The sequence below is a fragment of the Bidens hawaiensis genome, unplaced genomic scaffold (assembly GCF_021521415.1).
Source record: "Bidens hawaiensis isolate Kalapana, Puna unplaced genomic scaffold, B.hawaiensis_p1.1 tig00038970_1, whole genome shotgun sequence".
Taxonomy (NCBI): domain Eukaryota; kingdom Viridiplantae; phylum Streptophyta; class Magnoliopsida; order Asterales; family Asteraceae; genus Bidens; species Bidens hawaiensis.
In genome coordinates this window covers 106,570-131,669 of record NW_027496834.1, presented here as the reverse complement: position 1 = coordinate 131,669, position 25,100 = coordinate 106,570, and the positions used below count along the sequence as shown (strand labels likewise).

Sequence of the window (25,100 nt, the reverse complement as noted above, 5' to 3'; positions counted from 1 at the left end):
ATACTTAGAAACTGGGATAACAGGATATAAATATATGAAAAGATTTAAAAAAAGGTTAGGTTCTTGCCAAGGTTTTGAAACCCCAATTAGTTCTATTTATTTAAAAAATGGCTTATCAACTCTTCTAATATAGTTACATATATGAATTTATTACCATTTCTACTTTCTAGCACTTTGATATTCTTTTTTTAATTGTTTTCATATTTATTTTTGATTATAAATCAATAGATTTATTTTAATTTATTTAGATGAAGTGAAATAACATTATAGTTTTTACATAACCTATAATTAAGTAGTATTTTTAAATTTAGTATATGAATACTTTTAAATCAATTATTACGTTATTTGATTCTGACGTCTAGTCGGACCTATGAATATTGCTTTCAACAACAAATCTGGCTTTGAATTGGTTCCCATGTAACCGCTTATATTCTAATTAGTTTCTAACTGGATAAACTGGTTCCTATTGAGTTCCCAAGTAACCTTGGTTTTCTGACGTAGAAATACGTGCACAAACCAATCTGAAATAGATGGTTAGGTGCGTTGCAAACAGATTTCTATCAAACCAATTTCAAAATACGTTTAGGGTCGGATTTGAAACTAGTTTTAGTTTGCAAACCCGATGTCACACCCCAACCTATGGCGGAATATGCCGGGGCGTACCGTTGATTGCTTAGTAGCTCAAAAGACACTAAATAATAGCGACAATAACTATTTAGTTTATTAATAAAATTCAAGCGCACATTTACAATAAATAAATCACATAAACCATACAGTTATCTCTATTATTTATATAACCTAATATTCATATGTAAAAGTATAATTTTGCTAACATAAAGTTGGTACACAAGTGTGTGTATATATATATATATATATATATGGTTCTCTTAGGATCCTTACCATAGGATTAGTATCATTTGAGAACTCTTAAAGTATTTAAGAATTTGAAATAACTCTTAATAACTAACGTTTTTTATAAAAAAATTTGTATGTTAATGTTATTTAAGTGTAGTTTTATCACTTTTGACATCTATATTTACGATTACAATTATGAAAATTAATTTTTTACGCATATCTATGTTTTTTTTACACATATGTAAATTTTTATCACATAAATTTTACACATGTATAACTTGTGATTTATATATGTAATCAAATTTTTTTTATAAATATGATAAAACAAGTCTCAAATAATGTTAATATATAAAAAAAGTTAAAAAAATATTTGGTTTTTAAGAGTTCCTAAAAGTTCTTAAATTTTTTTGAGTTCTCAAATGAAACTAACACACTTACCATATATATATATATATATATATATATATATATATATATATGGTAAGGATCCTAAGAGAAACATTGACAAATCGAGAACTTTAAGAACCATTCTGGACCACTAAAAAAACCTCAAAAAAGTGTTTAAACAATTATAAAACAAAAAAAACGAAAATTTTAAAAAAGTAAAAAAAACCAAAATTTTTATATTTAATTCCGGTTTATTAAAAAAACTGAATTTTTTTCTTTTTAATTCGTATTATACCTATACACATATGCATAATTTCATTTTAATCTCTAGTTACGTAATGTAAACATATGTACATTATCATTTACCTTAAATTATACATATGTGTATAGAAAAAAAGCAAATGTGTACATATATGTACATATATACATATATGTATAATTTAGCTAAACCGAGAATTTTTTTTAGAATCCGGGATGATAAATAAGAACTTTGGTTTTTTTATTTTTTTTATTTTTGTGGTCCAAAATAGTTCTCATAGTTCTCAATTCCCAAAAAGTTTTCACATGATCCTGATCCTATATATATATATATAATAAAATAAAAGAATTCGTATGTGAATATGGCAATTATAACACTAATGATATGTAGCAATTACCAAACAGAAATAAATGTGGACCCGTTCTATTAGCACAAACCTAACATACTGAGGTAATGTATGCATACTAGATGACGATAGATGAGGATGAGGCCAAACCATCAAACAATAAAATAAACACATTGTAGCATTTCGGTTTTCGCCGTTAAGGTAGGTTGTGACATACATAAACATATAGCATAACATCAATGAGCAATTAATCATCAGACACATATTGGGTATGTTTGCAATGAGATTTTAGGAGCTTCAAGCTTTTAAGAAAAAACTCCTCCTTAATAAGAAGCCTTGTTTGGTTGAAGGAGCTTGAAGCTTTTATGTTGTGAGAAATAGCTCCATAATGAAACGCTTGTATTAGGGTATGTTTGGCAAGGAGCTTTTAGGGGCTTTAAGCTTCAAGCTTTTTAAAAAAAGCTCATATTATCTAAAAAGTATTGTTTGGTTAGAGGAGCTTAAAGTTTTTAAATTTTGAGATAAAGCTCCAAATTGAAACGCTTCTTATAGTAGCGTTTAAAACATTTACAAGCTTTTAGGGTTTATAATTACCTAAATAACCTTCATGTATATATTTATCAATCCCACCTTCCTTCACCGTCTTATCATCTATCAATTATCAATTATCAATCCAAATTAATAGGCTTCCAATTCTATAAGGTTTCTGCAAGCAAGGAGGTTTCGTGATTTCGTGATCTAACAGCAGTGAAAGTAAAGGTGATTATTACTTGTTTCTGATTTCAAATTTGATCCTTCGTATTATATTTAGGTGCAATCTGGTGCGTGTGAATGGCAATTAACTTGTTTGTATTATATTTTGACAAATTAGTTTTCATGAACTGAAAGAATGAAATCAGAAGGCCCTTTACTTAATCATGTTTCTGTATATTTTAGATTAATTGCCTAATCGAAAGTAGGGATGGGCAAATTCGGTACAGGTACCGAAATCTGTACCGTTCAAATATTTGAGTTTCGGGATCGGTACGATACCGGTATTTCCCGAGCTCAGCTCGTTAGTTATAGTTAATGATGAATGTTCTTGAGCTGCGCATTGAATGCAAAGCATCATGTAAAACAACTTGAGTAAATAGTTAATAATGGGTTTATTAGTAAAATTTGCAGGGATAATGGTACAGTTTAATATCTTTATTTTTTATAGTTGAAACATCTAGTTTAAAGTAGGAAAAAAAGATCTAAAATGTGCAGTCATAATGGAACGAGTTTGTGAAGCCCACTGAGAGGAATTTTGACCATACGTATATTCTAAATACTAACATAAAAATAGTTGGAACAATTATGTGGCATCTTCATCTTAGTATATAATAAGCTATAGTTTATTGTTTTAAGACAACAGAAGCGAAAGATAACATAATGGTCATTTGTTAAATCCGATAGAAACCCGAAATCCGCGGCTATATCCGATACCCGATGGGTAAATACCCGATGGGTTTTGGGACGGGTCTTTGTGTATCTTTGTTTATACTTTGAAGTTATGCAGAAACGGAAGTGGCCTATATTCTAATTTGGACTTTTAACTTTCGAATTAGGTTGGCTTTTGTTTTTCTTTTATACTTATATATACTTTTGGTAACTGTATGAATGGTGTAATTTGCTGGTGATTACTTCAGCAGTGATTCTTAGCTCAGTGTAAAAGCTTGCTAATATTCTAGGGATGAACGTTTCGGTACTGGTACGGTACCGGTATTTCCCGAATTTTTAACGAAATACCGGTACCGTACCGGTACCATACCGAACATTTCGGTACCGGTACCAACTACTTCCGAATTTCGGGAGCGGGATTTTCGGGATCGGTACCGGTCAGTACTGCTACCATCCCTAGCTCATCCCTATTCGGCATGGACTTTAAAGTCAAAAAATGCATAAATGAATACCGGACCAATTTTTACCTTGCAGAGTAGCAATACAGGTATCATAAGCATGTGTTTTACCAGTAGATCCTGTTTAACCATATGCAAAGATGCAAAGCTACACAAGTAATTAAGTTTGACTTTTTTATTTCAAAGATACCACGTTTTAACTTTAGAATAAAATATGGTAGAATAGGTCGGCATTATAGTTTTTCAAAACTTGAAAAAACTGAAACCAAACTGACATTTCGGTTTTTACAAAATCATAAAACCAAACGTAGGTTTTTGTTTGAGTTCGGTTATTTCGGTTTCTTTGAGATCGAGTCATTTTGGGTCGGGTCTGTTTGATAGTGAATAAAATATGAAAAAAATAGCCAACAATGAAACAGGTTAAAAAGGTCAAAAGTATTCTAGTCTATATAAATGCTTGCAATGTCCTAAATTTTTTTATTTGATTCATAGTTGAATTTAGTGTTGTGTATATATGTATTCATAGTTGCTAGATGGATTCCAAAAAAGAGAAAGGGAAAAGAGAAAATTGGTCGAAAGAAATGGTATTAGAATTCTGTCGGTTCTTAAACAAATACATCACGAAGCATGGTCGAACTTCCTCATTCAAATGGGTTTCTCTTCAGCCAGAGTTTGAAAAGGTTATAAATCACAAATTTGTTAGTGACAAAGCTTTGAAGAACAAGTATGACGGTATGAGAAAAGAGTACAACCTTTGGAAGTCACTTAAGAACGGAGAGACTGGTCTAGGTTGGAATGAAAGTACCAGGCAACTTAATTGTTCTAATGAATGGTGGAATAGAAAAATTAAGGTGACATAACATAACTCATTTAACAAGTAAATACCGTATAATATTCCAGTCATACTGATAACTAACGATTCACCATTATATTTTGTAGGAAAACTCGAAAGATATAGCAATTCAAAATAATCAACCATTTGCACAACTACAAGAAGAGTGGGATCAGTTATTTGGAGATGCAGTTGCTAGTGGGGAAAATTGTGTGGCACCCTCTATGGACCCAACTACATTCAGTGAGGTGCATATTGAGAACCTTGAGGATAACAATGTTGACGGAGGTGATAATACAGGCGATTATCTGTAACGCCCGTAAATTTCATTAATCGGCTCGATTGTTTATAAATGTTTGTTTAGAATCCGGGACTCGTCTTGAATCTTCGGGGGGCCTCCTAGACGAGCCCATAAGTTGAATTACTTAAGTTTCATTCAAGTGTCGCAACTTTCAATTTGGAGGGCCAGAACATAACATTTTATATTATAATCAAAAACCCAAAACCCTAACCCTATGGTGATGTCCGATCGGCAGCAGCAACCCACCCCCTTTCCACCTCATTTTGCGTGCAATCAGCCACCGTCCGGCCGTCCAAACTTCAATTCCAGGTCGGTATTATACGTATACAACTCTTTTTCACCCTAATTCATCCTTATGGCGCGCTTATTGGTCGTTAAGATTGAGTTTTGATGATAACAGCTTGCTGACAGATTCGTATACGTTTATTGTAGGGTCTGTAACGCGATGTTAATCCACTGTTTTTGATCGATTCTTGATTCCATGATGTTCTACTTTGAGTCTAGTTTCCAGAAAGGTATAATACGTAATTTTTGGTCAAGATTTGAATAGTTTTTATGATTTTATAAAATCGAGTGTCAAAGCTGATGCGGGATGTCGGATTCTGGTCTGTCTTCCCGACATCATAACCTTTTTTCGACAAGTCTAAATTGGTTGTTTCCACTTCTGGAAGTTAATATTTTGAGTTAGGAACCAAACCCAATTGGAATCGTTTAATTTGGCTGGGTAATGAATTTTATAAAAATAAAACCATTTTGTTGCGCAGCTGAAATAGCTGCACATACCTTTCTGTGTTGGAAGAATTTTTATGATTTTTGTGTCCACTAGAAAAATATAATAAAAATATTTTTATAAACTTAAGGTATTTATGCAACACTGGTAAAAATTTAATAATTTAATTCCATGGTTTTCCTATGTAATAAAATATATCTTTGCATGCTAAAATCTGCATGTTATATTCGTATTGATCGATAAGTTCGTTTTAGGCTTAACCGGTGGCTGCCCTTTCTCGCATCTTTCGGGGCTGTTATAATTGAAGTTCGTGCTCCGTCAACTTCCTAGGTATGTCACTTGCATCATACTAAAATTTCATGGCCAATGGAGGTGTTTAGGTCGGTCAATCGATTTTAGTTCGAAAACTAGGGTTTATTGGGTGTAGGATTGGCAATTGTTGAGTTTGATGCGTTAAACGATCGGAGGACCGACCAAATCAGTTTGTACAGCCCTAGGGGGGTTTAAGGGATGTGGGAAAATTATATTTTGATGCACGGGGCTGTTGCGGTTAGTGCTTCGTCAATCGAGTCGGCGGTGCGCGAATTTTCGTTGAAACGTTAAAGTAAGAGTTGTAAAAAGGAACCGTCAACCTTATCAACTCGGGTGACATAATCTTGATGAATGAAAAGATTTAAAATGGAATTTGGTCCATTCGGGGCTGAGTCGTTTAACAAATGGTTTTAAGGTTTATTTCGCGCGCATTCGACCCGATTTGATTATCGTTGGGCCTTAGACCAAGTTGTTGGGCCTTGGGCCAAGTGTTGGGCCTTGGGCCAAAGTGTTGGGCCTTGGGCCAAGTGGTTGGGCCTTGGGCCAAAGTGTTGGGCCTTTGGCCAAGTTGTTGGGCTTGAACGGCCCATTAGGCTAGAGTGTTCTTACAGTCTAGTTTAGTAACGCGTTGTGTATAATTTACAGGCCCTTGCTTGTGATTGTGCACTTAGGGATTTCCTAGCTCATTGCAGGTGTTCGGTTGATTCAGGTGAGTTCATGATGCCCTTTTTACTCTTTTCAAGTTTTGGGCTAGCATGCACACCGTAATACAATTTTACACGATTTTACTTGTTACAACTATTTGGATGGTATTACATAGCCTCATTCATATTTGTGCATTTATGAAACGATTTGTGAACTATATTTTATGCCTTAGGATATTGTAGACTCGTTTATGGTCTTATATTCCTTAAGGTTATATACCTGAATATGGTCTAGACTCGATGATGTTAATAGGCTTGGTAGTAATTGAATGCGAGTAGACCTATTTACTTAGTTCATGTATTGGACTGATTAATATATATTACCTTATGGCCCATAGGCTTACTTGTTATTTGGAATGTCTTGGGATGATATATATATATATATATGTATGTATGAATGTATGGAGGCATGTATGTATGTATGAGTATGTGTTACCTTATAGCCTACGGTTGTGTGATGATATTTAGTTCCTCGAGACAAAGAATGATGTGAGTAGGCTTATTGATGTGTGTGTGCATGGTAATCACGGCCGGGTCAAATTTATTACTCAGGTTTTAAAATTACTTGTGGTCTAGGCTCGAGGTTGCTATTAGGCCTAGTATTAATTCATAGTATTAAACAATTTTTCCTGATGAAACGTTTAAACTAATTTATATAGGCTTGCTAGCATATGGTAGGCCTTGGGATGTTAAATATATATTTATATATATATATATATATGTATATACATTATTGCTTGGCCTATATTTGGCGATGTTGTAGTCGTTTCGACTACTGATGTTGTGTATGCCTACTTTGTGTTTGCATGCACTGATGTTACATGTTTGGGTTGTACGTGTGCTCGACCCTGATGTTATTACTTGGATGAGATGTTACGTGTTTGGGTTGTACGTGTGCTCGACCCTGATGTTATTATGTGGACAGTATTTATAGGTATATAAATATATGGATGTTTATAGATGTCTAAGTACGAATACTTAGTGTTGATGATGGCCTAACTGTTCGTATCCCGTATTATATTTTAAACTCTTGGAATGTTTTATAATCCAGTTTTTATATTTAAACTCTTGGAATGTCTTATAATCTCGTTTTTATATTTAAACTCTTGGAATGTCTTATAATCTCGTTTTTATATTTAAACTCTTGGAATGTCTTATAATCTCGTTTTTATATTTAAACTCTTGGAATGTTTTATAATCCCGTTTTGATATTTAAACTCTTGAAATGTTTTTAAACGAATTTATATAGGCTTGCTAGCATATGGTAGGCCTTGGGATGTTAAATATATATATATATATGTATATACATTATTGCTTGGCCTATATTTGGCGATGTTGTAGTCGTTTCGACTACTGATGTTGTGTATGCCTACTTTGTGTTTGCATGCACTGATGTTACGTATTTGGGTTGTACGTTTGCTCGACCCTGATGTTATACGTGGATGTTATATATATATATACTGTTATATATATAGGGATGTAATTGAAAGGATGTTTACATATACATTTTGTTTAAGTATGTATGAGGATGTTTAGTTTTCGGTAATGATGATTTGATGGATGCACCCTTTTACTTTTAAAAACTTTTGGTATGACTATCATAACTATTACTACGGATACTATTTACTTAAAACTTGAACTCACTCAGCTCAAGCTGACTTTGTGTGCATGTTAGATTGACTTTCAGGTTAAGAAGTGGATGCTACCGCTTGGACGTGCTAGAGACTACTCGGATGGTTGAAGGCACATCTAGTCGAAGAATTAATAACGCAAACTGTTTCTTTTAAATTATTACCATAAGTATTTAAATTTTGATTTTGGTCACTTTCCTGGGTTTTGGGAATTTTGATGTTATCTATTCCGCTGTTTACTACTCTGAAACGACTTTAATGAGATGAAGATTTCAAATAAAACTAATATTTTATTTACAATTGATTTTGGACACCTGTACCCGTGTTTTGGGATTTTTAATACTTAAACTTTTCCACTGTTATTTACTCTGAACTTGTTTTAAATACAAAGAATCGTTTGGTTTTAAATTTTTGTGAATTTGTGGACGTGATTACCAACTGTAGGATTCCCGGGATTCGGGGTCTTACATTATCAAGTATACAATGATATACCTTCTAGTCTAGAAAACTTGGGAACTCAAGAAAATAATTTCTTTGGTAACTGGCTGAATGAAGTACGCCAACCTAATGCATCAACATCAAGCCCAAGTGAGGTAGCAAAAAATTTTGAGAAGCCTACCAAAGTAAGCACTAAGCCAAAACCAGTTAAGATGAAACGTAAAGGGACAGACTCATTGGGAGCTTGAATGCTTAAAGACCATTTAACTCAAAGTAACATGAATCAACAACGTGCTCTAGAAATATTAGAATCAGATTCTTCCAAACTTAGTCAAAGTACTAAGTTTAGTATTAGAGCTGCTATAGGTGTGCTTAACCAGATGGTAGATGCAGGATTAATGAGAGAAGATGAGGAGTTGTGGTTCTTTGCAATGGATTTATTTGAAGATCCCGTTAAAAGAGAAATGTTTATAAATATGCGACATGATGATAGTAGGTTAGCGTGGCTGCAACGAAAGCAAAGGCTCACCGACTAAAGTTTTCTTTGAGGACATGTTACGAATACATTATTGTTTCTGTTTATTTGAACATTATTGCTTTTGGATTGACTACTTGTTTTTTTACCTTGATGTTTTAATGCCATGACTATGGAAGTTATTTGATATATTTTCATTTTAATTTATATTTATTTGAGAATACTATTTACGTCTTTATATGTTAAGCTATATATGATTTTATGTGTTAGCTATTTACGTGCTTATATGTTAAGCTGATATTGAATTTATTGATATTGAATTTATTATCAGGGTTATTATGGACAATGAAACAAGCAAGAAGAAGCACAAATTACATTGTTATAACTTTTTGTTGGATTCAACTTATACAAGTGATCTAGTTGCTGCATACTATTATAAGCATATATACAAGGAACCATGCATGACATCATCACAAACGGGGCAGGCTTGGATAATGGAAGTTTTAAATGGAAATCCTATACGATGTGTAAATGCATTCAGAATGCATCCAAACGTTTTATGAAATTATGTAGAGAGCTTAAATCAAACTATGGATTGCAGTCGAGTGATAGAATGTCAACATGTGAGAAGGTGGGGACATTTCCGTATACATTGGCATTGGGAATATCTAACAGGGATGTTGGGGAGCGTTTTCAACGTTCTGGGGAGACTATTAGTAGAGCATTTCATGAATTTTTAGAGGCAATAGCTGGTAGAGATAAAGGTTTTCAAGGTCTAGCACGCGACATTATAAGACCAAAAGATCCAACTTTTCAATTTGTACCACCTCAAATATTGAACGACAAAAGATACATGCCGTATTTCAAGGTATTAAATTGGTTAATGTCATTTATGCTTGTGTACTTTGTTATTAACTAATTTCAAATTATATTTAGGATTGTATCAGATGTATTGATGGTACACACATAGGGGCCTGCATCCTAGAGAGTCAACAACTACCTTATATTGGTAGAAAAGGGGTACCAACTTTCAACGTAATTGCAACATGTGATTTTGATATGTGTTTCACATTTGTATCGATCGGATGGGAGGGTAGGTTCAGCACATGACACACGCGTTTTCATTAAAGCGACCCAAGATAGTAAATTCAACTTCCCACACCCACCTTAAGGTAATATATAGAATTGTTTATACATATATTTGGAACTGCTTCATGTTACTTTTAATAAATTCAAACGTCTTTTGTTTTTCAACTCCTTTATCAAGTAGATATTATTTAGTTAATAAATGATATCCAAGCAGAAAAGGATACCTTGTTCCATATTCCAAGACAAGATACCATCAATCTCAATTTCAAAGGGAGCCCCCGAATAATATGCAAGAAGCTTTCAACCGGTCACATTCATCTTTACGAAGTTATATTGAGAGGTCATTTGGAATTTTGAAGAAACGATTTAAGATACTTGGTACAATGCTCAAGTATAGCGTGCAAACACAAATTGATGTTATCATGGCAACATTTGCATTGGATAACTATATACGTAATTCTCAAGAAGATATCATGTTTACTACAATGGAGCAACATCCAAACTACATACCACGAGATGAACTTCATGATGTTAGTAACCATGACACAACCACCAGCGGTCTAATTGAAGGAACCACGAATGAGATGAAACATGTTCGCAACAATATTGCTAGTTTGATATGGAATGCACGACAATAATGATTTAATAATATTATATTTTATTCTCGACTCTTTGCCAATGACTATGTTTTATTTAATAGAAAATAACCATGCTTTATTTATTTGAGAAAAAACTTATACATACACACACACACACACACACACATATATATATATATATGTGTGTGTGTGTGTGTTTGTGTGAGATTACGGTTACCATTATGTTTTTTAGTTATGCCCATTTTGGTCATTTTATACATTTTATTAAAAGCTCCAGCTACTCTGCCAAACACCTAAATATATCTAAAAAGCTACAGCTTTCAGCTTCCAGCCTCCAGCTTCCAGCCACCTGCTTCCAGCTTCCAGCCACCAGCTAGTTTTGCCAAACATACAGTAGCGATCTAAAACTCTACAAGCTTTTAGGGTTTATAATTACCTAAATAACCTTCCAACATATATTTTATTCTAGATCCTGTATATATCAAAACCTACCTTCACGATTCTTATCAATTATCAATCCAACGTACATGCTTTTTATTCTACATGTTTCTACAACCTAGGTTTCGTGATCTAAAAGTAGTGAAATTAAAGGTATGAATTCTGATCTCGATTGTTTTAATTGATAAATAAACTGGATTGTTTTAATTGATAAATAAACTGGTTATGCTTGATCGTTATAGTTGATTATATAATTTGTATTATATTGAGAAAACATGTTGTGCATCGATCTGCTTGATTATTTAATTGATAAATAAACTGCATATATTTTGATTGTTATGGCTAATCATATAATTGTATTATTAAGAAAACATGATGTGCATCTGCTCGATTATTTTAACTGATAAATAAATTGCATATATTTGTATTATATTGAGAAAACATGATGTGCGTCTGCTCATTATGCTTGATCATATAATTTTAATTGATAAATAAACAAAATATCCATTTTGTTCCAAATTTGATATGCGGATTGTGTCTAGATTCTTTTCGGGAAGTGTAAGCTATCTTAGGGATGGTAATGGGTTGGGTTTGGGATAGGTCTAGGTATCCCTACCCCATACCCGATTAGTAAAGCCCGTCCGTCGGGTATCGGGTATACCTGCAGGTTTTGAGTATACCCATTATTTTATTAAAAATACCTGTCGGGTATATCTGGCTCAAAACCCGTTGGGTGTCTATCGGGTTTTGACAAAACATAACTTATCAAATAATCAATTATATAGAGTATAACTCTTTAGCCTTTACTTAATTTACTAGCATATATCTATGTTTATGATGTTGCTTTTGCAAGTAAATCCATTAGTTTAAATACAATAAAAGATAATTTATAACCTTCTGATTAGTGATTATTACCATAAGAATTAAATACAATAGAAACTTATTCATAACCTTCTAATTCATGATTATTGTCATGATACAAAAGTCTGAAATATGGTGTTTCTCATTTGGTTACACATAAGCTTTCGGATAATGAATTGAGTTTCCGGTAATTAAATGATTTTTAAGGTATAATAATTAATAGTCCACTTGTAGTTTGTCAAATTAGCTAGAGTAATGCATATTCAACAAACCAATTCTGCATGTGGCCAAATTAGTATACAAAAACGTTAGAAGTTATAATGTTTGATTGGTTAAATGGTCATCCTATAACATCTTGCCTGATGAAAACTTATACTTAAGTTATTAGAATTTATTTTACCAGGAAACTTTTGATTAGGTTTGCTTTTCCGATTCCTTAGCTTATAGGATGGATAGATAGCTACTAGTCTAGCTACGTAACTGATTTTACAATTGTATATATGTATGCACAGTTTCTAGATGGATTCTAAAAATGAGAAATTGAAAAGGGAAAACTGGACAAAAGAAATGGTAATAGAATTATGCCGGTTCTTAAACAAATACATCACGAAGCATGGTCGAACTTCCCCATTCAAATGGGTTTCTCTTTAGACAGAGTTTGAAAAAATTATAAATCATAAATTCGTTAGTGACAAAGCTATGAAGAACAAGTATGACGGTATGAGAAAAGAGTACAACCTTTGGAATTCACTTAAGGACGGAGAGACAGGTCTAGGTTGGAATGAAAGTACCAGGTAACTTAATTGTTCTAATGAATGGTGGAAAAGAAAATTTCAGGTGACATAATATAACTCATTTAAAATTTAAATACCGTATAATATTGCAATATTAATGATAACTAACGATTCACCATTATATTTTGTAGGAAAACCCGAAAGTTCTAGAAATTCAATATAATCAACCATCTATACAACTACAAGAAGAGTGGATCAGCTATTTGTAGATCCAGCTGCTAGTGGGGAAAATTGTGTGGCACCCTCTATGGATCCAACTACATTCAGTGAGGTGTATGTTGAGAACCTTGAGGATGACAATGTTGAGGGAGGTGCATGTTGAGAACCTTGAGGATGACAATGTTGAGGGAGGTGATAATGTAGGCAATTATCAAGTATACAATGATACACATTCTAATCTAGAAAACTTGGAAACTCAAGAAGATAATGTTTTTAGTGACTAGATGAATGAAGTACGTCAACCTAATGCATCAACATCAAGCCCAAGTGAGGTAGCAAAAAACTTTGAGAAGCCTACCAAAGTAAACACTAATCCTAAACTAGTTAAGATGAAACGTAAAGGGAGAGACTCATTGGGAGCTTCAGTGCTTAAAAATCATTTAACTCAAAGTAATATGAATCAATAACGTGCTCTAGAAATATTAGAATCAGATTCTTTCAAACTTAGTCAAAGTACTAAGTTTAGTATTGAAGTTGCTATAGGTGTGCTTAACTAGATGGTAGATGCATGATTAATGAGAGAAAATGAGAAGTTGTGGTTCTTTGCAATGGATTTATTTGAATATCCCGTTAAAAGAGAAATGTTTATAAGTGTGCGACATGATCATAGTAGGTTAGTGTGGCTGCAACGAAAGCAAAGGCTCACCGACTAAAGTTTTCTTTGAGAACATGTTACGAAGACATTATTGTTTGTATTTGCTTGAACTTTATTGCTTTTGGATTGATTTATTGTTTTTTTACCTTGATGTTTTAGTGCCATGACTATGGAAGTTATTTGATATATTTTTATTTTAATTTATATTTATTCGAGAATATTGCTTACGTCTTTATAGTTTATATACTAAGCTATTTATGCGTTTATGTTTTAGCAATTTATGTGTTTATATGCTAAGCTGATATTGAATTTATTACCAGGGTTATTGTGGATAATGAAAAAAGCAAGAAGAAGCACAAATTGCATTGTTATAACTTTTTGTTGGATTCAACTTATTGATCTAGTTGCTGTATACTATTATAAGCATATATATAAGGAACCATGCATGACATCATCACAAACGGGGCAGGCTTGGATAATGGAAGTTTTAAATGGCAATCCTACACGATGTGTAAATGCATTCAGAATGCATCCAAACATGCTTATGAAATTATGTAGAGAGCTTGAATCAAATTATAGATTGCAGTCAAGTGATAAAATGTTAACTTGTGAGAAGGTGGGGAAAACATTGGCATTGGGATTATCTAACAAGGATGTTGGGGAGAGGTTTTCAACGTTCTGGGGAGACTATTAGTAGAGAATTTCATGAAGTTCTAGAGGCAATAGTGGGTAGAGATAAAAGTTTTGAAGGTCTAGTACGTGACATTATAAGACCAAAAGATCCAACTTTTCAATTTATACCACCTCAAATATTGAACGACAAAAGATACATGCAATATTTCAAGGTGTTAAATTGATCAATGTCATTCATGCTTATACTGTTACTTAAATAATTTCATATTATATTTAGGATTGTATCGGATGTATTGATGGTACACACATAGGGGTACCAACTTTCAACATAATGGCAGAAAAAGGGTACCAACTTTCAACATAATGGCAACATGTGATTTTGATATGTGTTTTACATTCGTATCGATCAGATGGGAGGGTGGGTTCAGCACATGACACACGCGTTTTCATTAACGCGACCCAAGATAGTAAATTCAACATCCCACACCTACCTTAAGGTAATATTTAGAATTGTTTATACATATATTTGGAACTGCTTCATGTTACTTTTAATAAATTCAAACGTCTTTTGTTTTTCAAATCCTTTATCAAGTAGATATTAGTTAGTTGATAAATGATATCCAAGCAGAAAAGGATACCTTGTTCCATATTCCAAGACAAGAACCCATCAATCTCAATTTCAAAGGGAGCCCCCGAATAATATGCAAGAAGCTTTCAACCGTTCACATTCATCTTTACGAAGTTATATTGAGAGGTCATATGGAATTTTGAAGAAACGATTTAAGATACTTTGTACAATGCCCAAGTATAGCGTGCAAACACAAATTGGTGTTATCATGGCTACATTTGCATTGCATAACTATATACGTAATTCTCAAGAAGATATCATGTTTACTACAATGGAGCAACATCCAAACTACATACCACGAGATGAACTTCATGATGTTAGTAACCATGACACAAGCACCGACGGTCTATTTGAAGGAACAATGAATGAGATGAAACATGTTCGCAACAATATTCCTACTTTGATATGGAATGCACGACAATAATGATTTAATTGTATTATATTTTATTCTCGTCTGTTTATCAATTACTATGTTTTATTTAATTGAAAATAACCATGTTTTATTTATTCGAGAAAAAACTTATATATGTGTGTGTGTGTGATTACGTTTAGCATTATGTTTTCTTTGTTATGTCCATTTCGGTAATTTTTTACATTTTATTAAAAGCTCCAGCTACTCTACCAAACACCTAAATATATCTAAAAAGCTACAGCTACCAGCTACTAGCCACCAAATGAGGTTGATATAATGCAACATCCGTATTTTGAGAATAATAAATAAAAGAGAATTTATTATTTCGTGTGTGTCGTTAATTTGATTGTGTGTGTAGATGTTTTGATAATATTTGGATTTGGAATTATGATTGGGTTGTGGGGCCCATAACCCCCTATATAAACCCAACCCCTCCACCCTTTCACCATTTTCTTTCTTTCCACACACACACACCCTAGAACACACACATACACTCTCTCAAGACCTGAATCCAAAACAGAGTTAAAGTAAGGAAGAGTTTAGTGTGCAAGAGTCTTCAAATAGCAAGAACATATCCAGATCCATGTATTGTCCAGATCTGAACTCGAACCCGCGAGCAGAAAGGTGAGTTTTGGTTTTAATGGTTACGTTTTGCGGTTAAGTTCGACATGCAAACGGATAGAATGATAGATCGGGTTGTAGGGCGTAAGAAAAACATAAACTTGGTAAGTTATAACCTCACGGGGGTGTTATAGGACAAAAGATGATGTTTGGACCATGAAAAACATGGGTATACCAAGTTGGTATGACCCGAAACCCATAAAAAGAGTAGAATCGGGTCCTAAGGAAGAATCTCGAAGGAAAATGGACTTAAAATGGTATAAACGAAGTAAAAAGGGATTTTCGCATGAAAAAGGGCTTCGCATCGCATGCCATGCGAAATCCAAGAATTTCGCATCGCACGCCTTGCTAAGCGAAATAAGCATGCGAAGCGAAACTTCCCATGTGAGGCGAACTTCCCATTCGAAGCAAAACCTTCCCATGCGAAGCGAAATTCCATGCGAAATGGCCATGCAAAATTTCATGAAATTCATTTTCTGATGCATTTTTGTTAAAGGACCATTAATGAAAATAAAATTTTTCCGAGCTGACCAGGTCAGCTCAACCCCAGCCAGGAACTCTGCCCCTTGGACCCTGCTAGGGGCTGCCGCCCCTAGACCCCGCTACTAGGGGCGCTGCCCCCGGACCCCCGTTAGAGGGTTTCATTAATGTGGGTGTATGAAGTAGTTGTAATAGATAATTGACACTTGTGATCTGTTACACGGTTAGCCGTGCACAACTCAGAAAGGGGATTACTATTAACGGTGAATGAAATAGGATCCAAGTGAGTTCTAGCCCTTTTATCTGTTATGCTTTCGGGGTTGTGTGCATACTCCTATGTGATAGTTAATACATTTACTTAATTGATAAGTGTATGATACACGTATGACTATGTATTGAATTTTATTACTATATGATGATTGTATGAATGAGCATGTATATATATATTATATACATAAGACAGGTAAAGTATGCACGTATGATAAATGTATGGATGATTGATGAGACATGTATGGTTATATGGTTATTCGAGGTAGAAGGGACCAGAACCTTATAATATCTGTGATGTTAGGGACCAGACCCTTATAATATCTGTGATGTTAGGGACCAGACCCTTACAATATCTGTGTTGTTTAATGTAGAATAGCTTATGGTATACCATAGGGCTTTATGAAAGAAAGTATGTGGGTACGTATACATGCATGTAAAGTATGTATGAAGGAAGTAATAGTAAGTAAGATATGAATACGTATCTTCGGATGTGTATGGGTGAGAATATGAATGTAATGTATGTTAACTGATTAACTAGAACTCAATGTGCAGCTGACTTTTAGTATGCACGCATGCAAATAGGTTGAGGAGGGACACATGGCATGAACTGAAGAGACTGGCATCCATGATGAAGTGTCATGACTGTTTTAATTAATGTTTATGAAAAGACAATTTGTATGTTAAGACAAAAACGAATGTTTTGTAATGTGATGTTTGAAGTTTTAAATTATTCCACGAAGTTTTAATTAATTCTGATATTTAGAACAATGTTTATGAGTAAATCCAACACTAAAGTAGGGATTTCGGGAACGGGACCTTACATAAAGGTACGATGTTACCCTAAATGTAAAAGAGGAAAAAATGGTGTGAATTACTCACTTGGAAATTAGGCGAGCGAATAGGTAGATAACAAAGAAGTAAAGATAAGCGAGCCGATCCGACTTTAACGCAATAACCCTAGCATGAAATATTATAAAATTATATTGAGGTAAATAATTATAAAAGAATATATGACAAAGGGCTGACAAAAATTTGGGGTTTTTAAATGCAAAACGAAATATTAGCATTTAAATGAGTGTTCGGTTTGTGTGTAAGACCCCGAATCCCGGAAATCCTACAGCTGGAAATCACGTCCACAAATTCACAAAAATTTAAAATCAAACGATTCTTTGTATTTAAAACAAGTTCAGAGTAAATAACAGCGGAAAAGTTTAAGTATTAAAAATCCCAAAACACGGGTACAGGTGTCCAAATCAATTGTAAATAAAATATTAGTTTTATTTGAAATCTTCATCTCATTAAAGTCGTTTCAGAGTAGTAAACAGCGGAATAGATAACATCAAAATTCCCAAAACCCGGGAAAGTGACCAAAATCAAAATTTTAATACTTATGGTAATAATTTAAAAGAAACAGTTTGCGTTATTAATTCTTCGACTAGATGTGCCTTCAACCGTCCGAGTAGTCTCTAGCACATCCAAGCGGTAGCATCCACTTCTTAACCTGAAAGTCAATCTAACATGCACACAAAGTCAGCTTGAGCTGAGTGAGTTCAAGTTTTAAGTAAATAGTATCAGTAGTAATAGTTATGATAGTCATACTAAAAGTTTTTAAAAGTAAAAGGGTACATCCATCAAATCATCATTACCGAAAACTAAACATCCTCATACATACTTATACAAAATGTATATGTAAACATCCTTTCAGTTACATCCCTATATATATAACATCCACGTATAACATCAGGGTCGAGCAAACGTACAACCCAAACACGTAACATCAGTGTATGCAAACACAAAGTAGGCATACACAACATCAGTAGTCGAAACGACTACAACATCGCCAAATATAGGCCAAGCAATAATGTATATACATATATATATATATTTAACATCCCAAGGCCTACCATATGCTAGCAAGCCTATATAAATTCGTTTAAAAACATTTCAAGGGTTTAAATATCAAAACGGGATTATAAAACATTCCAAAAGTTTAAATAAAAAAACGAGATTATAAGATATTCCAAGAGTTTAAATATAAAAACGGGATTATAAAACATTCCAAGAGTTTAAATATAAAAACAAGATTATAAGACATTCCAAGAGCTTAAATATAAAAACTGGATTATAAAACATTCCAAGAGTTTAAAATATAAAAACTGGCAAGTAGACCTGCTACTTTTGATTCCGCAGCCGAACTGGCGTGTAAGACCCCAAGATCCCGGGAATCTCACATTTGGTAATCATGACAAAACTTTGCAAAAATTTAAAACTCAAATCAACTCATTTTATTTCAAAAACCAATTCAGAGTATAAGATCAGCGAAAAATCATAAGTACTAAAACAAGTTCCCAAAACCAGGGAATTATGCCCAAAACCAAATTTAAATGTATCTAAAAGAAACAGTGTTCATTATTGAAATTCCCGACTAGATATGACTTCAACTGTCCAAGTAGTCTCGAGCACGTCCAAGCGGTAAGCATCCTCCTCTTAACCTGAAACTCACACTAACATACACACAAAGTCAGCTTGTGCTGAGTGAGTTCAAGTTTTAATAATTGACATTTATATAAATCATTCCAAGAGTTTAGATATAATACGGGATATGAGCAATTAGGCCATAATAAACGATAAGTAGTTTTACTTATATACATATATAATTATAACCCTATACATAACATCCAAGTAATAACATCAGGGTCGAGCACACGTACAACCCAATCACGTAACATTCCATCCACCTTATGCAAACACAAAGTAGGCATACGCAAACATCCTTAGTCGATAACGACTAATTAACATCACCAATCATTGGCTATAAAGTAACACATGTATAAACATACGTATATTTTATTCTAAGATATACCATACTACAAGTAAGCCTATGGGCCACAAGGTATCACATGTGTATACATACTTAAATATCATCACAAAATATATCATAGGATAACTGAGTCGATGCAAAATCATTTAAGCGGTTTATCAAGAAAAAACAGTTCGGTGTGTATGCTAGCCCAAAACTTGAAAAGAGTGAAAAGGGGCATCATGAACTCACCTGACACGAGGCACAAAGTCACCACGAGCTAGCAAACCCTTACGCATTCCCACAACTCACACGCCTGTCGGATTATACGCACAATCATTACTAACGATGCCAAATGGACTCGTTTACCCTACGAGGCGTTCTAACAAGGTTCGAGTTACCTAAAGCCTCGACCTCACCAAGATGAATTATAACAGACCCCGAGGCCTTTTATATAACAAAACGACCCTTAGATACTCCCGAGAATATAGAATTCCCAAATTACCCTCAGAAGTACTAGGCGAGACGAATATGCGCGTTTAAGAGTTGTTTAGGCAATTAACATCCAACTCAGCCCCATCCCAATTTGATAAATTCACAGCCTACTAGCCCACATGACACTACACGAGTTGGATGGGTCGGTAACTCGCAAGCACAACGCACCAACTATTCAATAAATCCGAATACGCGTTGTGCCGGCCCGTTTGAGTAACCGACAACCAATTCAGCCCCAAAATTTAAAAAAACAATAATTTTCCACAACCGCACATCAAATCGAAGTCTCCCGAACTGAATTGGTCGTTAATTACTTCAACCCTCGCGTTAAACGCAACAATTCACTATTCTAGACAACCGAATACCAACTTTCAATCACAACTAGTTGACCAATCAAATGAACACCAATGCACACGATTTTAAAGTATGTTACATTGGACATAACTAGGATGATTATGCAGTAAAAACCTCACACACAAAAGCCCCGAAACTGCTCAATTGGATAGCCACCCGGTAAGCCTTTAATTGGAGTTTTACACCTTCACCTTGGTTACAAAAAAGAAAAACGGGGGGCTTGGGGGCTACTTCAAGTCCGATCGGGATTAGGAAGAAGGGAGGGCTAGGGCTCCTCCAATTGAAGGATATAGCAACTTGAATGAAAAGTTTAATGAATTTAACATACCGGGATGACTAAAAGGTTTCCGAGGAAAGCTAGATAAATCCCAAGAGCCGTACGTACTCTACATAGCTTAAATCATTTAACCGAAAGTAACTGGCGTTACAAGTCTACCCCCCTTACAATGGGATTCGTCCCCGAATCCCGATGCGACAGGAACAACTGTGGGTTGAGTTTCATCATTTCATCCTCGGATTCCCAAGTGGCCTCAGAGCCCTTACGATGCCTCCACTGCACCTTCACCTGCCTGACCACCTTATTTTTCAAACGCCTTACCTGATGGTCAAGAATCACGATAGGTTCCTCAATGTAATTCAACTTACTATCAAGCTCAATATCTTCAAGAGGCACGTGGGCCTCCTCATCTACCAAACATTTCCTCAAATGAGATACATGGAAAGTAAGATGAATCTCCGCGAGCTCCTCAGGCAGATCCAGTCTATGCGCTACCTCACCAACCCGTGACAAGATACGGAACGAAACAATGAACCTCGGATTAAGCTTCCCCCTCTTACGAAAACGAATAATACCCTTCCAAGGAGAAACTTCTAACATAACCTGATTACCAGCCACAAACACAATAGGTCTTCGTCTTTTATCCGCATAGGACTTTTGACGATCCCGAGCGGCCTTCATGAAAGCCTTAATCTAATCAAGTTTCTCCGTCGTAGTCTCGACCACCTCTAAACTACCCAACTGTTTTCTGACCAATGGAGCCCCAACAGACTGGAGTCCTACACCTCCGACCATACAACATCTCGAATGGTGGCATTCCAATCGTGGCGTGGTAATTGTTATTATAAGAAAGCTCGACTAACGGTAAGTAACGATCCCAACTACCACCAAAATCAATTACGCAAGCTAGAAACATATCCTCGAGAGTCTGAATAGTCCTCTCGGATTGACCATCCGTCTGCGGGTGATCGGTGGTACTAGTGAGGAGTTTGGTACCCATTTCCTTATGAAACTTCTTCCAAAACATGGAGGTAAAACGCCTATCCTTATCCGAAACAATAGATACAGGCACCCCGTGCCTAGAAACGATCTCACGAATAAATACATCGGCCAACTGGTCAGAATTATAATTTTCTTGAATCGGCAAGAAGTGAGCGCTCTTAGTCAATCTATCCACGATTTCCCAAATGGTGCCATAGCTACCCCTAGGAGTATAAGGCTGTTTAGTCACAAAATTCATCGTAAGATGCTCCTACTTCCACTCAGGTATTTCCAAGGGTTGAAGTTTCCCGAAAGGCTTCTGGTGCTCATCTTTGACTTGTAGACACATCAAACATTTACTCACGTACTGAGCCACCTCATACTTCATCGCAGGCCACCAGTAATTCTTCTTAAGGTCTTGGTACAACTTGGTCGCGCCCGGATGAATGGAATAGCGCGACTTGTGTGCTTCATCCAATATCTTACTCCTGAATCCTCCATACCTAGGTACCCATAAGCGACCATCCTTTTACTTCACCCCGTCACCGACGTCTTCCAACAATTTTTCTTGACCCTGTAAGATCCCAAATACGTTCTGACATAATCCATTCCACCTGTAGAGATTCATTCTGAACGATGGCTATCTATTTCAAAATATCGGGTTTGAGAATAAGCTGGTAAAATTTCACACGAATGGGTTTCGGTCTCTCTTTCCGGCTCAACGCGTCGGCTACCATGCTAGCCTTGCCGGGATGGTACATAATCTACAGATCATAATCCTTAATCAATTCCAATCGTCGACGCTGCCGCATATTCAGTTCCTTTTGTTCGAAGAAATACTTTAAACTTTTATGATCGGTATAGATGACGCAAGGGATATCATAAAAATAATGTCTCCACAACTTAAGCGCATACACAACCGCCGCCAGTTCCAGATCATGAATAGGATAATTCGCCTCATGTGGTTTTAACTGCCGTGAAGCATAAGCTATGACTCGACCCCGCTGCATAAGAACACACCCAAGCCCCTTGTAAGAGGCATCAAAATAGACAACCAGATCGTCAGTGCCATCGGGTAAAGCTAAAATTGGAGCATGCGTCAACCTGTTCTTCAATTCGAGAAAAGCCTCCTCCTACTCAGTGCCCCAAACAAATTTAACGCTCTTCTTAGACAACTTGGTCAACAACAAAACGATTTTCGAAAAGTCGGGAATAAAGCGGCGGTAATACCCCGCCAAGTCCAGAAACTATGAATTTCGGACAGAGACTTAGGAGATTCCCAATTATTTACGGCTTCCACCTTTGCAGGGTCAACCTAAATACCACTCGGGTTAATAACATGACTAAGAACCGAACCTCGCGTAACCAGAAAGAGCTCTTAGAAAATTTCGCGTACTACTTATTCTTTCGGAACGCCTCCAAAACTTCCATGAGATGATGAGTGTGATCGTTTTCACTCCTGGAATAAACGAGAATGACGCCAATGAACACAATAACCGAACGATCAAACATCGGCCTACACACCCCGTTCATAAGATCCATGAATGCATCCGGTGTGTTGGTCAAACCGAAAGACATCACAAGAAATTCATAATGTCCATAACAAGTGCGGAAGGCAGTCTAAGGGATATCTTCCTCACGAATTTCAACTGATGATACTCGGACCTAAGGTCGATCTTCGAGATCCAACTAGCTCCTTGGAGCTGATCAAACAAGTCGTCGATCCTTGGTAGAGGGTACCGATTTTTTCACAGTGAATTTATTCAATTAACGGTAGTCGATGCACAGCCGCATGCTACCGTCCTTCTTTTTGACGAACAGGACCGGGGCACCCCAAGGTGAGATGCTCGGTCGAATGAAGCCCTTGTCGAGCAAGTCTTCCAATTGAGCCATAGGTTCATTCATTTTGCTTGTTGCTAGACAATATGGGGCTAGAGCAACGGGTTTTGCACCTGGCACGAGGTCTATCTGGAACTCAACCTCGCGATCTGGTAGCACATCTGGCAAATCATCTGGAAAAACTTCCGGGAAATACCGAACAATAGGAACATCACCGATGGTAGCCACCTTGGTTTTCACGTTTATAGCATACGCCAGATACGCCCCGCACCCTCGCTGCATTAGTTTTCCCGCCTTAAGCATGGATATGATATGTGGTGTTGCACCATTCCGATCACCGAAGACCATAATTTGGGTCGCATCCGGGGTCCTTGGACGTACAAGTTTCTGACCACAAATGATCTGAGCATCAAAGCTAGCAAGCCAATCCACCCCAAGCACCACATCGTAACAGACTAACGGCATCAAATACAGCCATACCGGAAATCTATACCTAGAAAACTCGATGGAACAACCCTGAATAGCCTTAGACATGGAAAAGGACTTTCCTACGGCGACCAAAACCTCAAACACATTGACTACGTGTTCGGGTGATTTATTCAACGCGGAAGAAGAGCGGTAGACACAAAACTTATACTGGTACCCGAATCAAATAAGACCAAAGCCTGTAGGTCATCAAGTAAAAAGGTACCTGGAAAAACATTACACTACTACTTAGTTAAATGATTACACATACGTTCTCAGAGGAGCGAGGAATTGAAGCGGTCAAGTAAAAAGGAACCCAGAGGGATAGCATGCTACGCCTCATCTAAACAATTACGCGCCAAGCGTTCAAGAGGATGAGGAATGAACAGGAGAATTTAAGGAACGAGAGGAACTTTAATGCTAATGACACGAGCATTAGCCATATCTTATCCCTACAAAGACAGCACCCTAACACAGTCAAGCACAAGTAGCATTTAGAACATGGAAGGTAATGGTAAACTGCTAATAACGTTGATCAAGTGTTATTAATTGTTTACTTTACCAGCTCATCCTAAGCACCCCCTGCCCCTAACCATATCAGCATCCCATCTTACACTTAAGCAGTTATTCACGAAATGACATCTTAAAACTTGTAAGAATGACTACATAATTAAAATTTACCTCTTCGCATGCAGCTACATGTGGTTGGCATTTCTAGTCCCTTCTTCTATAGTTCGAGTCCAAGCATTCAGGAATGCTCGGAACCCTCAAACCTTGGCTCTGATACCAACTTGTAAGACTCCAAGATCTCGGGAATCTCAAAGTTGGTAATCATGACAAAACTTTGCAAAAATTTAAAACTCAAATCAACTCACTTTATTTCGTAAACCAATTTAGAATATAAGATCAGCGGAAAATCATAAGTACTAAAACAAGTTCCGAAAACCCAGGAATTATGCCCAAAACTAAATTTAAATGTATCTAGTAATAATTGAAAAGAAACAATGTTCATTATTGAAATTCCTGACTAGATATGCCTTCAACCGTCCAAGTAGTCTCGAGCACGTCCAAGCGGTAAGCATCCTCCTATTAACCTGAAA

The 25,100-nt window shown here is 35.7% G+C and overlaps 1 protein-coding gene and 1 pseudogene across 1 annotated transcript; both read left to right on the top strand.

The window, feature by feature from the left end:
* The first annotated feature begins 4,260 nt into the window (after positions 1-4,260).
* LOC143590724 (uncharacterized) lies at positions 4,261-9,223 on the top strand (annotated as a pseudogene).
* Positions 9,224-9,673: 450 nt separating this feature from the next.
* On the top strand, positions 9,674-10,877 carry LOC143590725 (uncharacterized). The gene is made up of 3 exons (XM_077071120.1): positions 9,674-10,018; positions 10,087-10,185; positions 10,599-10,877. The coding sequence occupies exons 1-3, from the start codon at positions 9,674-9,676 to the stop codon at positions 10,875-10,877; spliced, it is 723 nt and encodes a 240-aa protein (XP_076927235.1).
* Positions 10,878-25,100: the final 14,223 nt, after the last annotated feature.